The sequence below is a fragment of the Momordica charantia genome (genome assembly GCF_013281855.1).
Source record: "Momordica charantia cultivar OHB3-1 chromosome 4 unlocalized genomic scaffold, Mcharantia_2.0 BLBB01000004.1, whole genome shotgun sequence".
Classification (NCBI taxonomy): Eukaryota; Viridiplantae; Streptophyta; class Magnoliopsida; order Cucurbitales; family Cucurbitaceae; genus Momordica; species Momordica charantia.
In genome coordinates this window covers 18,787,091-18,803,097 of record NW_028275162.1, presented here as the reverse complement: position 1 = coordinate 18,803,097, position 16,007 = coordinate 18,787,091, and the positions used below count along the sequence as shown (strand labels likewise).

At 35.3% G+C, this 16,007-nt stretch overlaps 1 protein-coding gene and 1 long non-coding RNA gene across 2 annotated transcripts; one reads left to right on the top strand and one right to left on the bottom strand.

The window, feature by feature from the left end:
* Window positions 1-9,730: 9,730 nt before the first annotated feature.
* LOC148211977 (uncharacterized) lies at window positions 9,731-10,775 on the bottom strand. The gene is made up of 2 exons (XR_015790338.1): window positions 10,641-10,775; window positions 9,731-10,210 (listed from the first exon to the last, which is right to left on the bottom strand). It is a non-coding gene; the product is annotated as an uncharacterized LOC148211977 (long non-coding RNA).
* Window positions 10,701-15,773, top strand: LOC111007654 (alpha-xylosidase 1). The gene is made up of 3 exons (XM_022280082.2): window positions 10,701-10,977; window positions 11,057-11,742; window positions 13,627-15,773. The coding sequence occupies exons 1-3, from the start codon at window positions 10,757-10,759 to the stop codon at window positions 15,501-15,503; spliced, it is 2,784 nt and encodes a 927-aa protein (XP_022135774.1). The 5' UTR covers window positions 10,701-10,756; the 3' UTR covers window positions 15,504-15,773.
* Window positions 15,774-16,007: the final 234 nt, after the last annotated feature.

Below are 16,007 nucleotides of genomic sequence, written 5' to 3'. Positions count from 1 at the left end.
TTATATTTTCGGGTTGGGTCAGGTTGGGTTGTCGGGTTGCTAAAAGATTCAGTGCAGGGATGGAGACGGGATCCGGATAGGGGGACCAGAGGGAAGGGCTCTAAGATATATACAAAGGGTAGGGAGGTGAGATGTAGATTCTGAAATCTGAAGGCAAAAAACAAAAACAAACTAACTAAATTTCTGAACAATCATCTTTTAGCTAGGCATTCAAGGCAAAAAACAAAAATAAAAAACAAGGGCAAAAAATTGCTCATTCACGAGAGAGAAAAAAAAACCAATGAAATTCAAGACATAGAAACTTCAAATACTAAATAAATACTAAATAAATTGACTTTCAAAACATTAAATTAAGGTTGAGGATGTCATTCTATTTTGTTTTATGCTGGAATGGAACATGAAGGAGCACTTCTACCAGAGCAATCCATGGTGTCATCTGCTGTCGAGAGAGAGAGGAAGAAGATGACTGGAGATGAGGGAGAAGGACCAACGTGAGTGAGGAGGTGAGAGAGAAAGGGGAAGAAGATGACGCTGGAAGGGAGACGAGGGAGGGAGAGAGATTAGTGTGAGGGAAGAGAGAGAGAGGGGAAGAAGATTTGTGAGAGGGAGGTGGCGGCTAAGAGACGAAAACCTAATTTTATGTGTATATATATATATATTTTTAAATTAATGGTGGTTCGGTTCAGTTTGGGTTGAACCGAAAAAAATACTTCCAACCCACGAACCGAACCGATTTTCGATTCTAAAAAAATCCAACCTAACCTAAACCAAAAACTTTTCTAACCCAGGTTGGGTTGTCCGGGTTGCTTGGGTCACCGGGTGTTTTGAACACCCCTATAATAGATTGCTATTTCAGAGGATGACTAGACAATTCATTCTCAATCCTGAGTGAGTTATGGACTCCTGCCCGTGAGGGCTCATTCTTTGATGTGTATGGATGAGAGTAGCCCGAGTCGCCAACTCAACATTCGTACCATTTTGGGGACGAAACCGAGTGGGGAATTGGGAACATAACTTCACAAGATAGAATTCACTCCTCCACAACTTTAGAGAAGTAGATAGTGTTCTCTTAAGTGCTAACTCCGAGACTTAAACAAGGGGTCCACTCTCTCACTGGCCTGGGAGAGTTATTGGTTTGACCATAAACTGGTTGTTCATTAGAGGATCAACAGTACTTAAGGTACAAGATGTAACACAGGGGTAAAACGGTAATTTGACCCATTTGTGGTTATGGACACTCGTGAAGTATTGACTTGTCGTTAATCGTCAATATCCGTAGACACAGAAATATTCTATAGTGAGAAGAGTGCAACTACGAGTTTTTAGTGGAGTAACCTGTAATTAACGTATGTTGATTAAGGTGGTTAATGAGTTTAACCAATTAATCACGTAACGTTGGAGCTTCTAATCTATAGGCCCATTAAATCTCTTTGCTAGCTTATAAAGGGTAATTAATAATGTTAAATCTTGGAAGGAATTTGAATTGTTCAAATTTAATTAAAGGGAACGAGTTAATTGTGTATGACACAATTTAATTAAATATGATTTAATTAAATTACTTTTAATTTAATTAATTATTTTATTTTTTTATTAAATTAAATATATAATAATTAATTAAGTAATTAATTACTTTAATTAACCAACCACTCCGAGCAATTTTGTTGGGAGGTGGGTAGGTGGAGAGTGAGAGGTTGCTCTCACCCCCTTCTCTTCGTGCTCACTCTAAAAACACAGTGATAGTGATTTTATTGTTTTTTGGTTGATTGATTTTCTTTTTCTGCAAATAAGATAACCTCTCTCTCTGACGATCATAAAATTCCCGGTTTCTCCCTTCTCCAAGAATCAATATCCCACAATCCGGGTTCTTAATCCTAGAGATATAGCAAGGTTGTTCTGAGGTGGTGTTCGATCGTTCGTTCGTGATCGTTTGTTCGTGTTGTCACGAAGTCCGTGCTCAAAGAAGAATATTAGCCCACGGTCTACAAATGTAAGTCACCTTCTTCTGAGAGGCTTAACCTCTAATTTAGAATAGAAATTTATTATGTTTTAAATTCGGTGACGTACAATTTCTAAACCGAGTTGAATCACAAGTGATCAACCGCTTCCGCTTGGGATTTGATCCCTTCACTCTTACTTCTAATTTGTCATCTGCAACAGTCCTATCTCTTACTACTACCATGCCTACGCCTGCTGCTTCAGTCCCTTATTACGGGTGACTTGTCCACTTTCACATCAACTGTGCCTATTGTCCCTGTTGGTTCTAAGTTGCGTAGATCAACTCGTCCCACAAAGTTACTTTCTTATCTTCAATAGTATCATTGTGCTCTTTTACATGGTCATCAGCCTTCACGGGTTTTTACTCGCTATCCGTTGCAACATTTTGTCTCTAATTCATGGTTATCTCATGCTCATTCTTCTTTGGCAGTGAGCCTACTTATTATCATAGGGCTGTCTCTTCTTCACAATGGCGTGAGGCAATGGTTGCTGAACTTGTGGCTATGAAAGTCAATAACATTTGTAATGTAGTTCATCTACCTCTTGGTCATCACACTATATTGGCTGTCGTCGGATTTATAAGATCAAGTATCATTCAAATGGCAGTATTGAACGATATAAAGGCCGGTTAGTTGCAAAAGGGTATACTCAACAAGAGGGGTTGGACTTTATTGAAACCTTCTCTCCCATTGCCAAAATGGTCACTATCAAGATTTTTTTTATCATGCTTTCCTCCACGGTGATTTAGTTGAGAAGGTCTATGTGGACTTGCCTTTTGGATATCGACCTTCTGTTTTGGTTGCTCAATAGGGGGGGTGTCTGGTATGTCGTCTTCAAAAGTCCATATATGCCCTCAAACAAGCTTCTTGACTGTGGTTTGTGAAGTTTTCTGTTGCCTTATTGTCCATTGGTTTCTCTCAATCCAAGGTTGACTACTCATTGTTCGTTCGTGATCAAGATGAATCTTTTGTTGCTCTTTTAGTTTACGTTGATGACATCATTATTACCAGTGCATCTCCTTCTCTACTTAATGAACTAAATGCTCCTCTGCATCTTAAGTTTAACCTCAAAGACTTGGGGTCTCTCGAATACTTTCTTGGGCTTGAATTGGCTCGTAGTTCTCGTGACATTTGTCTATCTCAAAGATAGTATACTTTAACTATTTTGGAGGATGCTGGCATGTTGTGTTGTAAACCGGTTTCTGTTCCCCTTGATCCGACTCTTAAGTTGTAGGCTTCTTCGGATAATGATCTTCTCCATGATCCTGCTTCTTATCGTCGTATGATTGGGAAGCTTTTGTACCTCACAGTGTCACGACCGGATATCGCTTTTGTAGTGAATAAACTAAGTCAGTTTGTATCCCGTCCAGACAAAGTTCATCTCGCCGCTATTTTTCATTTGCTTCGTTACTTGAAAGGGTCACTGATAAGCCTTGATTAAAGGCTAAAAAGTGTAGGTTTCCATGTTTAGTTGAGAGTTATTTAGGATGTATAGTGTATGTCCATGCATATAACTCAGCGAAAATGTGCATATTTTGTGATTAAAAACTCAAGCATTTTAGTTATAGTTGAATGAAGAATAATTGGCGTAAATATGGTTGATTTGTAGGAAAAATTGAAGAAGAATTATCAGCTTACTTTAGGAATGCGCCAGCCACATTACTTTAAAGATCCTGCTTCACAATACGTCAGCCACATTTGTTGCTCAGATTATCAAATCATGCATAAGAACTTTTGACCAAGCAATTGGTCCAACATTTGGTCTCCTATTCTAAAATCTCTACAACTAAAGTGGTTTCCAACTTTCCATGAAATTTTCAACACTTTGTTACCTCACAAGCCTATAAATTGAGCTTCCAATGATCGCTTCTACACACTTCATTTCATGCTTTTGTTCTTCTTTATAATTTGTAATCAAACTTTAGTTTTTGAGTTTTTGTTTCCAGCATTTAAGTTTTGTTCTTCAATTAGTTTTTCTGTAATTATTCTTTGTTGATTTTGTTGCAATTCAATTTATTATAATTTTGTATTTTATTTCCAAGTTAATGAAAATGCATTCTTTTCTTAATTTCTCTTGTAATTTCATTTCATTTATTTCTATGAGTAGCTAAATTACTTTTTTAACCCTCCTACGAATGATTTAGTTCATCTTGTTTTAAATTACATCTATCAATGAGCACGGCCGCTCATTTTGCTTATCTTAATTGATATAATTTATCCAATTGATTTTCTTGTTGGCCGCTTGTTTAAATCACATTATTTTGAATTTAATTCTGAAAAGGTTAGAGTCAAATGGATTTCATCAAGTTAAAACGAGAAGTTACTCAGAAATAAGAACTAAAACAAGATTATAGACATAGGCTCTCTTACCCGTTAAACGTAAGTTGGATTTTGCTTTATTTAGGATTCTAGTATTTCATAAACGTATGTAAAATACTAGTCTAAGCTTCTAAACAAACCAAAAGCGGTACAAAATAGGAGTTGAACCAGTTTGCATAAAATGAGCGGAAATGTAGGTACATTTGGTAGGTGTAATTCTTTTTTTTAGAACTAAACCTTAGTAGGGGATAACTTTTTAAATCTATTTTTCCTTATGTTTTCAAATTGTATTTCCCAACAAATTCACAAATTTTTATTCCAAACCCGATTGCTCATTCAAACGGTTTACAAATTCATTTTTAAAAGAAAACTAGTGTGCATTTGCACTTACCCTCGAGCTATTAAGTAGAAGCGCAACAAGTTTTTGGCATCATTGCCAGAGACTTTGTTTTTGTTTTAATTTTATTCTTTATGAATTGTTTTTGTGTGCGATCACTTCACTGTTTCTGTTCTAAAAATATCCTCCTATCTAACCTCAAAAGTGAACATTAGTGCACGAGCACAAATCCACACTTGCTACCGTCCGATTCAGAGATCTTGAAAACTTGCAAGAGGTTAAGGTGTGAACAGAGACTCAGGAAACAACAAGCGAAAATCCAAAAAGAGAAGGAGAAAGAAACTGAGGAAATAGTCATCAAGATGGCATAAGAAGTGTCAAATCCAATCTTATTGGCCAATCAAAGAGTATAGCAATACCACGGTGAAATGATCGAGTCTTCAACTTTATAAGTATTATTCTTATAATAAGTTTGGAAAAAGGTATCTATTGCAAATAAGTTTCTACTCTAGCCCCAAGATTTAGTTCTAAGAACCAAGTTTTCTCCTCTAAAAATTTCAACCCACAAACGTTTAGAAACGTTAAAAACTAAAAATAATTAAATATTAGGAATTTTGTGTGGAGAGAGAAAATAAAAAATTAGAATGGGGTTTATAGAAAGTGTGGATGGCAGCAAAAGTGGAGCCGACACCAAAACATGGGGATTCGAGTTGCGCGAATCACTCCTCTTAAATGCTCAAATCATGCACTACTCTACTCACGCTCACGGGTAACACACCACCAAAATTTTAAAACTTTGCTATCAAATTTCAATTTTTCAATTTTACGAAAATGTCATACAAATAATTATAAAATGGTGAACTTATAAATATTTTTTGAAAATATTATAAAAGTAAAAATATTTAAATTAACGAATAATCATTTTATTATTTTAAAATAAATTTATATTAATAGTATGTTTACATTAGTAACATTTTATCGATTTTTTTTTGATACTATAGAAATGTCGAGATTTCAAACTCTTGACATATAAAAATATCAACGACAAAAATTTAATACTCGACATATAACCCTTCCCTCTCCTTTGCATTCTATATTATACAAATCTTACTTCAAATTATAGAATAAAAAAGCAATATTCCCACTTTCTACTTATTTTATACTCTTTTTCTTTCAACATACGTTTAAAAAATGAATACATATTTCTCAAATAAAGAGATCCACACTATTTTTCTAATAACAACAAGCTCAATGAAGAAGCTGAGCACTCTCACTTTGTCTTGTCTCAAACAATCTCACCAAACGTTTCCTTAATCTCTCAAAAAAGACAGTTTTTAACGTGACACATCAATTTTTCTTTTTCTTTTATCTTTGTTGTCAAAGATCACACCTTAAAAGAAAATAAACGTTATAAAGGTTTATAATAAATATAAACTACTCCTCTTATAGCTAATTGATTTTGAGACGGAACCCATGAATATTAATATAGTAACAAAGTTTGACGAGTTCAAACTAGTATCCAGTCCAAACAATGAGATTTGGTCAAATACGATGAGTTAAAAGAGTCACAATCTTGAGATGACATATAAAGGATCCCGCATTTGAAAGAAAATCTTATAAAGTTTGTAATAGACGTACGCTACTCTCCCATGGAATGGAATTTTGTAAATATGAATATTTTGTTTTAGATTTTTTTCCCTCGACACCGCCTTAAATTAGATCTAAAAAATAAATTTGAAAGGAAAGGAAAAGGAAAAGGAAATTGATAAGTGATGGTGGTGGTGGTGGTCAAGGTTTTCATAAAAGATGGTGGGACCCTGTTTCCTCCCTTTTTGACAATACCATCACATGGCCACCATTTATGCACCCTCCCTAATTTTGTTTATGTTCTCCAAAATATCAAAAAAAAAAAAAAAAAAAAGAAATTGCTTTCATTTTTCCCGCCATGTCCTGTCGTTTGGTTCGGTTTGAAGATAGATATTTATACAATCGATGTGTGTGATGTATAAATAGTACAAATTTTTCGATCCCATAAATAATATATCATCTTACTTGTTTTGTTTCTGGTAACTACACATTTAGCCAATTCAAATTTCTACAACTTGTCTCCCAACAAGATAACGCTACATTCCATCAATTATCTCATCAAATTACTCATCCAAAATATATGTACCAGTGTGAAGTCTTAAGGGTCGTGTTTGGTAAAGTTTTCGATTCCTGTTTATTGTTTTTCGAATAAAACTATTTGGTAATTGTTTTTTTATTTTTGTTTTTCGTCTTTGAGAACGGTTTACAAAAAGTGTGAACAAATTTTGGAATTAACAAAACTATTTTTTTTTATTTTGTTACTGTTGGTTTTTTTTCTTTTCGAGAAGTAGATATAAAAATATTATTTTATCATTTTTTACTTATAAAATATATAATAAATATCAAATATTAAACGTAATATAAATTTTGAGTATTTAATTTAAAAATGAATTTTTATATAAAACAAAATTTAAAATTTTGGAAAACAAGAAATAAGAAATGGTTCTCTAAGGTATTTTTATTTTCTTTTTAATTTTTAATAAAAGAAAGAACATTTAGTAAACCTAAAGAACAAGAAACATGTAGTAAACCTAATTATATTTTTTTTAATTGGAAAAGAAGAAACAAGAAATAGGAAACAAGACAATAACCATGAACATTACCAGACAAGTCATAAACTTTCAATTTATAAATTAATTATAAAAAAGGTAAACAATATGAATATGTTAATGATTTCGGTTGTACTCAAGGTTCTACATGTCAATATTGATAAAAATGTCGAAGTTTCTATTTTTCGAAAATGTTTATAGAAATATTGATAAAATGTCATATCGATAAATATTTCTGAAAATGTATACAAATACTTAAATTAATAAATAAGCATGTCACTATTTTTAGAATAAGTAAAAGTTATTAATATTAATATTATCTTATTGATATTTTTTATATTTTGTTAAATTTTTATGTATTATTACGAAAATGTCGATTCACTCCTCACGTCGATGTCAAATTCATGAGCATATAGGAATATAGATGAAAATGTCAACGGAAGCTTAATACCTAACCGTACTCAAGTTGGATACTCAAAAAGTAATGATATTGAATGAAAATTGGTGGTATGAAATTTGAAATTGTTATTTGTATGAGATAACGCATTCTATATATTATATTTACAACACCGTATTCAATGAGAAAATATATCTAGAGTTTTCTGAAAAAGGAAAAAAGAAAGAAAATATATCTAGAGAAATTTTTTAAAATTTTACTAGTATCTAAACTTTATTTTAAAAATCAGTTGTGCACATGTTAACTTCTTATAAGTTATTACTTATAAAAAAAAAAGGAAAAAAAAGAAAAAGAACTTCATGAAAGCATGATTTTTGTTCAATTAATTTGTGTATATTTTAAAATAATTATTAGAACTACAACTAGCTTAGAAAACAAGTGGAACAATCATGAAAATTTAAGAATGAAAATAATATTTAAACCTACAAAATTTAACTTATGACTTGCACACTTTATTAATTTAAGGTAGATATTAAACATTATTAAAATTCTCATTAATATAAAGTAGTATTTTAAATGTTTTTTACAAATTCTTTATTCAATTTCATTAAGTTTTTTTAGTACAACGAATATAAGGCAGATGATTGAATTCTTAACATCAAAGAAGATAATTAATATATTACTCGGTAAAATTAAAACTTTTAAAATACATATTTAACATAAATTTGAAAAATAGTATAGAAATTATTTTTTTAGCCTAGATAAGAAAAACTTCTAGCAAAATTATTTTCTGTGTAATAAAACGGGTAAGGATAGTTATAATTATATGTTTAAGAAGATATATATTTATGCGGTTGAAAATGCTTAGCATTTTTATAATATTCTTTAAATTTGGTACTTCAAATCTTATTGATAGAGTGAGATGATGGAAGAGATTATCTTCCATTCATTAATAATTGTTCAACTGCTTTCCACCATGCAAAATGACTTTTTCCTTTCCTAATATAATAAATCAACATTTAGTTATAAATAAGAAATATTTCACAAAATTTAAAATCCCAAGGGATAAAAAATGAATCCAACTATATATGTATATATATTCAACTTTATCTTTTTATAGTTCAATAGGAATTCGAAATTTTTACTTTTTTTTATATGGAAGATGTATGTGTTAAATAGTTGAGTTAATTAGAAAATAAAGATATTAATCAGAAGCATCACACCCTAATCAATAAGCGAGAGATCGACGAAGAAACTCGATCGACTACGTTAGACGAGCAAGAGTCAAAGACGCACTCGACGAGCAGACGAGGGACGACTGGTTGAAGCTAGCCCTGTCGCCTCCACCCAAACAAAAAAGGTGAGCGTCGGGAGAGAAAAGTTGCTTGCTTTACTAAATAAGAGTTGGCGTGTTAGCGCTTTTGTTTTCAATAAGGGGTAGAGCTTGAAGAAGCGGTCCCACTAAGAATTCTAGGAAAGATTTTAAATAATAAATAATAATTTGAAAAATCCATTCTAATCCCGAATGTGAGCTTCCTTGTTGTATGGAAATCAATAAATTTTTAATCTATACCATACCATAAAAAAAAAAAAGATAACAAGCCAGAGCATAAAATTTTAAATAAATGTCTAAAATATAAATATATCACTCAAACAAATGTTCTGAAGTCATCCAGTCAAGAAACGTTGGATTCGCCCATTACAACAAAATTTCATACATACATACTGCTAAAGATAATTATCGAAAATGTTGATGCAAGATTTCGAAAATAGATATTGAGATTTGATCCGCAGTGGAGCTTAGCAAATTAAGGTGTAACGCTAGCATAGAAACCTTATATTGAGGTGATACTTTATCTGAATTAGTATTTAGATTGAGAGGGTATCGAACTCAACAGTGATTTTGTTGCAAAATTATTTCCTTGCAAGTTGGGATTGGTCCAACCTGGTGCCAAATGTATTTAGTTAATATCTCTGTTGATAGATATTTTCCTACCCACAACATAAAAACATGGAGTTGGAGGTGATTTCTCATTGACCACGTGGCAACCACAGAGAGGATAATATTGGTTATTCAACATGAAGATACCATTAGTACATTCACCAATTAGGTCAAGTCGACCTATTTAGCAACTCGGTCACCTAAAATATAAGCTGAGCCAATCAGACATCGTTCATATAGACTGCCTGATCTACCAGACCTGCCGATCAAAGGACACTCCATCAGGATTGGCTCTCCAACACATTCCATGACAATGCACCGTAATTCTCGTAACCTTAAAGAGTCGTTGAGGACTTGTGAATGTCCTATCAGAAGCTCTGCCTATAAATAGAGGCCTCTCACTTCATTTTCGGGTACGCGAAACTATATTATCTCTCAGACATAGCTCAATCACACATTGACTTCAACGTCGGTAGGATTTTCTCTTTTGTAGGTCTCTTACCTGACAATTCCTTAGTTCACCAGTTGAGCCAGTATCTATCTGAGTCGAACTTCGCAAACTTGATCAGAATCCTCATCAAACACCTAATATAAATCACTTTAATAAAAGCTAAAAAAAGACAATGACATTATCCAAAACTTTAACATCCTCCACCGTCAACAAAATTTTCATGCATGAGTAGAAGTTCTCACATCTCTTAACAAAAAAGTAATTTAAAAATGTCATAATTTAGAAATGCATACTTATTTTTGCAGCTTTTAAGTAAATGCCTAAAAAAATGAAATTCGTCGAGCTTACATATACTCATTCTTTTGAAGTCGGAGGTTGGATCTACCATTTCCCCGAATCGTTGGGCTAAAAAAGAAAAAAACAGAACCTATCCTAATTAATAATTAACCATTAAAAACGAAACTTAAACTTGACTCTGACATGATAGTCATCAGACAAAATCCTGATTAAGAACATTTAATTAAAACATTAGGACTATTTTCAAGGCAGGAATTGTGAGTGTACCACATCAAATCCTGCTGACGAATCCTATGATCTTCCTTCACTCCCTTTGTATAAAATCCCACCCTCTAAACTGTTCTTCACATCACACACTCTCCCTTTCACTCCACGCACCTCCAATGCTTCGCTCTTCCCATTTTCTTCTCCTTCTTTCTCTCCTCCTTCTCTGCCACAATGGAGCACAATCCAAATCCTCTTCTGCTCCCTCCAAGATTGGCCATGGCTACCGCTTAATCTCCGTTGAAGAAACCCCAGATGGCGCCCTCTTGGGTCGCCTCCAAGTCAAGCAGCCCAACAAAATCTACGGCCCCGACATCCCTTACTTGCAGCTCTTCGTCAAGTATGTTCCATCTCATTTCTCTAATTTCCCCTGTTTCTGCATTTGCTTGGTTCTCCTGATTTTCGATTTCGTTTGCAAGGCACGAGACGAACGACCGGTTGAGGGTTCACATCACCGACGCCGAGAAGCAGAGATGGGAGGTGCCGTACAACCTCCTCCCCCGGGAGCAACCGCCGGCGGCGAGGCAGACCATCGGAATAAAATCGAGCAACAACTCCATCGCAGGATCCGAGTACACCGGCAGCAACCTGATCTTCAGCTACACATCGGACCCATTTTCGTTCGCAGTGAAAAGGAAATCGAACGGCGAAACCCTCTTCGATTCGAGCGCTTCCGATTCAGACCCATACAGCGGATTGGTGTTCAAAGACCAATATCTGGAGATCTCGACGAAACTGCCAGCGGAGGCTTCGCTGTACGGGCTGGGGGAGAACACGCAGCCGCACGGGATAAAGCTGTACCCGAACGACCCTTACACTTTGTTCACGACGGATGTCTCGGCGATTAATCTGAATACGGACCTGTACGGGTCGCACCCGGTGTACATGGACCTGAGGAACGCCGGCGGGAGGGGCTCGGCGCATGCGGTGCTGCTGCTCAACAGCAATGGGATGGATGTGTTCTACAGAGGGGATTCTCTGACGTATAAGGTTATTGGGGGAGTTTTGGATTTCTACTTCTTTGCTGGGCCTTCGCCGCTTGATGTTGTCCAACAGTACACTTCCCTCATCGGAAAACCAGCTCCCATGCCTTACTGGGCATTCGGTATGATTCCTCCATTTCTTGTCTCTCTGATGGAAGTATTTGGTTAATATGTGATTTCCATTAGAACAGAGTGGCTTGACTAAGATTTCTTATCTGCAACAGTTTGAATCTGATTTTGTTCCTTAGATGACTTTTAATTTTGTGTCTATACATACATGAATTTAGAGTAATGTCTTGTAAGTTAGGGATCTATTCAATGCATGATTATAAGTTTAGGGTCATTTTAGATACAAAATTAAAAGTTTAAGAGCTTATTAGATACGTTTTGAAGTTTTTAGGATCCTCGATATTCATGGGTGAACTTGTAATTTGACATTCACATTTTTTGTGTTTTGTTTTTGTGGTTCTAAACTTTGAAAGGTGCTTTAAAAAGAACTATTTAATTTTTTTTATTGCTTAACAAAAACCTAAATTTAGTTTGGTGGCTGAATAAATGAATGAAAAGTTGTTGACTACATAAATGAATAAAAAGTTGTGGTTAGTCAAGTTTTCCTTAGATAATTTAATAAAAATTAAATGCAAAGGCTAATATCATCTTTTATGCCAAGTAAAAAAATTCTAAAAGTTTAGATACTTTAAACTATGTTTTAGGAAAGGGAAAATATTTAGCTACTTATTAGTCAAGACATATCTCTATCCTTTTCACCACTGCAAAATTGACCGTTCATTATTTAAAAAAAAAAAAAGGCTTGTTTTTACATTGTCAAATATTGGACAAGATAGGTCAACAGGTAAGGAGTCAAGTATTTTACTGAGTAAAAAATAAAAATTTACTTTTTTTTTTAAGTTTATGAGGAACTACTTTCTGGGAGATAAAGGAATGCATCATGAACCAATTTTCTTCCTTATATCAAGGAAAACGGTTGGTTTGCCAATTTATGTTTCTGCCTTACTCGCAGAATCATTGCGCAAACTGGCCTCTTATGTTTCTTACTTCAGTAATTTCATTTATTGGACCCATTATGAGGGAAACAAAATTCTCTCTCTCCCTCTCTCTCTCTATTAATTGTGGGGGAGTAAACAGTCTAATACTAGAATTCTTGGTTATTTTTATTGGTTTTTTTGAAAAATACTTCTTTATTCTACAATACAATGATTTGGAATCCTTGCTCCAAATATAGGACTGGAATTATCATTTCTTGAAATATTATGTAATCTGACTATAGGTCACAATCCTGTATGAATCGTATCTTTGACCCATAAACTGAAGTTGCATAAATTAACTTCCCTAATAAGGAATTCTGAGTCCCAGATCTCGATAGCGCGTTCGGTTAACTGTGATTACTGCTGATATTTGCTCCCCCTTTTTCTTGGGCGAGGAAGTGAGATATCTTTATTCCTTCTATAATGCTAGGTAGGTGTTGGGTGGTCCCTTTACTGTCCTAGGCTTTTCAAGTGTATTCAAGTCCCATTTACTTATTTTGCCTTTAGAATCAACTTCTAGATCTAAAGGATATTATATTTTATGGTAAACTATCTTTTTTCTTTTTCTTTTTTTTTTCTCTCTTAGAGGCCATATGTATCTACATGATTTTGCCTTTGCTCTGTTTTATAATTTGCTTCTGCAAAAAAGATCTCTCTTTTTTCCCCCTATGCATAGTGTCTGCAAACTGTGGACCCAAATCAATTATTGATATATTCATAACTTCACTGCCATTCTATATTTGATTATTTGTAAATCTGACTCTTCATTATCATTATGTCACTCCCCCACCAAAAAAAGATTGAAGGCCCATTAAAGTGATATTTTAGACTCTACTTTAAAAATATTGCACTAGTATTGTTCATGTTTTTATCCATTTACATGCCTCTGTTTACTACTTTAACCTTTAAAGCTCTGCATTAAATCAAACTTGAAATGAAATTTGATCTCTTGGTGTGCAGGATTTCACCAATGTAGATGGGGTTACCATAACCTATCTGTTGTTGAAGATGTTGTTGAGAACTATCAGAAGGCAGAAATTCCCCTCGACGTTATTTGGAACGACGATGATCACATGGATGCACACAAGGATTTCACTCTCAATCCCGTTAATTATCCACGTCCAAAGCTTCTAGCTTTCTTGGATAGGATACATAGCATAGGCATGAAATACATTGTTATTATTGACCCCGGCATTTCTGTTAATTCCAGTTATGGTGTGCATCAAAGGGGCATGGCAAACGACGTTTTCATCAAGTACGAGGGCGAACCATACTTGGCTCAAGTCTGGCCCGGTGCTGTGAACTTCCCCGATTTTCTAAACCCCAAAACTGTTGAGTGGTGGGGTGATGAGGTTCGCCGCTTCCATGAACTTGTCCCTGTTGATGGCCTTTGGATTGATATGAATGAAGCCTCAAACTTCTGTTCAGGATTGTGCAAAATCCCGAAAGGCAAGATATGTCCAAGTGGAACGGGACCTGGTTGGATTTGCTGCTTGGACTGCAAGAACATTACAAAAACAAGATGGGACGATCCACCTTACAAGATAAATGCTTCAGGTTTGCAGGTGCCAATAGGCTTCAAGACCATTGCAACCAGTGCAGTTCACTACAATGGCGTTCTCGAGTATGACGCTCACAGTCTCTATGGGTTCTCTCAATCCATTGCGACACACAAGGCCCTTCTCGGCCTTGAGGGCAAGAGGCCTTTTATCCTTTCCCGTGCCACGTTTGTTGGTTCGGGCAAATATGCTGCTCATTGGACTGGTGATAACAAGGGGACATGGGATGACTTGAAGTACTCTATTTCTACCATGCTTAATTTTGGTATCTTTGGAGTGCCAATGGTTGGTTCTGATATTTGTGGGTTCTATCCAGCACCCACAGAAGAACTCTGCAACCGTTGGATCGAACTCGGTGCCTTCTATCCATTCTCGAGGGATCATGCCAATTACTATTCCCCAAGACAAGAGCTTTATCAGTGGGAATCGGTTGCTAAATCTGCTCGAAATGCACTCGGGATGAGGTATAAGCTGCTGCCTTATCTTTATACATTGAACTATGAAGCTCATATTACTGGAGTGCCAATTGCTCGGCCGCTGTTCTTCTCATTCCCAGATCTTAAGGAGTCTTATAATGTGAGCACTCAATTTTTGCTTGGGAGCAGTGTTTTGGTATCCCCTGTTCTTGACAAGGCAAAGACAAAAGTCAATGCATTCTTTCCCCCAGGCACTTGGTACAGCTTGTTTGATATGAGTCAAACCATAGTATTAAAAGAAGCTCAGTATCTATCTCTTCCTGCACCATTGAATGTTATTAATGTGCATTTGTATCAAAATACCATTCTACCGATGCAGCGGGGCGGATTGATTTCTAAGGAAGCTAGGAAAACTCCCTTCACCCTGATCGTTGCCTTCCCTGCCGATGAAAGTGACGGAGAGGCCAAGGGTAAGCTGTTCCTCGACGACGATGAGCGTCCCGAGATTCAACTTGGGGATGGTCTCTCTACGTACATCGAACTTTATGCAACTGTCAGCCAGGGGAGTGTTAAAGTATGGTCTGCAGTTCAAGAAAGCAAATTTGCTCTGGAAAAGGGTTTGATTGTTGAGAAACTTGTTGTGTTGGGGTTAGATGCAAGCAAGCAAGCAAGCGCCCTCGCAATCAATGGAAATGCCATAGCGGGTGGTTCCGGTGTGGAGTTTTATGCATCGGAACAAAGTTTGTTCCGTCAAGAAAAACTAGAAGATGGAGGGGACAAGAGGAAAACTGCCATGGTAGAGGTCAAGGGATTGACATTGCCTGTTGGTAAGAACTTTGAAATCTCCTGGAAAATGGGATAGAAAGTAGAGAGGTAGAAGAAATTCTCTACTCTAGATTGTCTGCCTCAGCAGTTCTTTTTTTTTTTCTTTTTCTTTTTTCACATTCCCCTTCCCCCCTTTGTTTTAAATTGGTTGGTGGCTTCTGATTTTATTTTTCCTTTTGCTTTGATGGAAAAGAGATGAGCCAAATCATATCTTCATCCTTGTCCATGGGAACAAACCTTGTACTTTGTGTTCATCGTTGATGTAGTTTGAGAATAAAGAAAGTTCCAATCATTTTTAGGGCTGAAATTCATTTATAAACTTCCCCAACCCCAAAGAAGAAGAAGAAAAAACAAAGTTAAAGGTCAAATGTTTGGTTTAGAATAAATAATCATCAACTCAACAATGTCAAAATTAGGATGCTGGAAAGAATTTGAAAAGCAAAGTTATGATTTTTAGCACCAAGGGTAGTAGGGGCCACGATGGGATTGCAACTTGAAGAGATTTGGAGAAATCAACATTGATTTTCTTGGTATTAGATAG

Coding starts and splice junctions, on each gene's coding strand:
- LOC111007654 (XM_022280082.2), top strand. CDS start 10,757: ATGCTTCGCTCTTCCCATTTTCTTCTCCTTCTTTCTCTCCTCCTTCTC. Junction 10,978..11,056: donor TACTTGCAGCTCTTCGTCAA/GTATGTTCCATC, acceptor TTCGTTTGCAAG/GCACGAGACGAACGACCGGT. Junction 11,743..13,626: donor CATGCCTTACTGGGCATTCG/GTATGATTCCTC, acceptor CTTGGTGTGCAG/GATTTCACCAATGTAGATGG.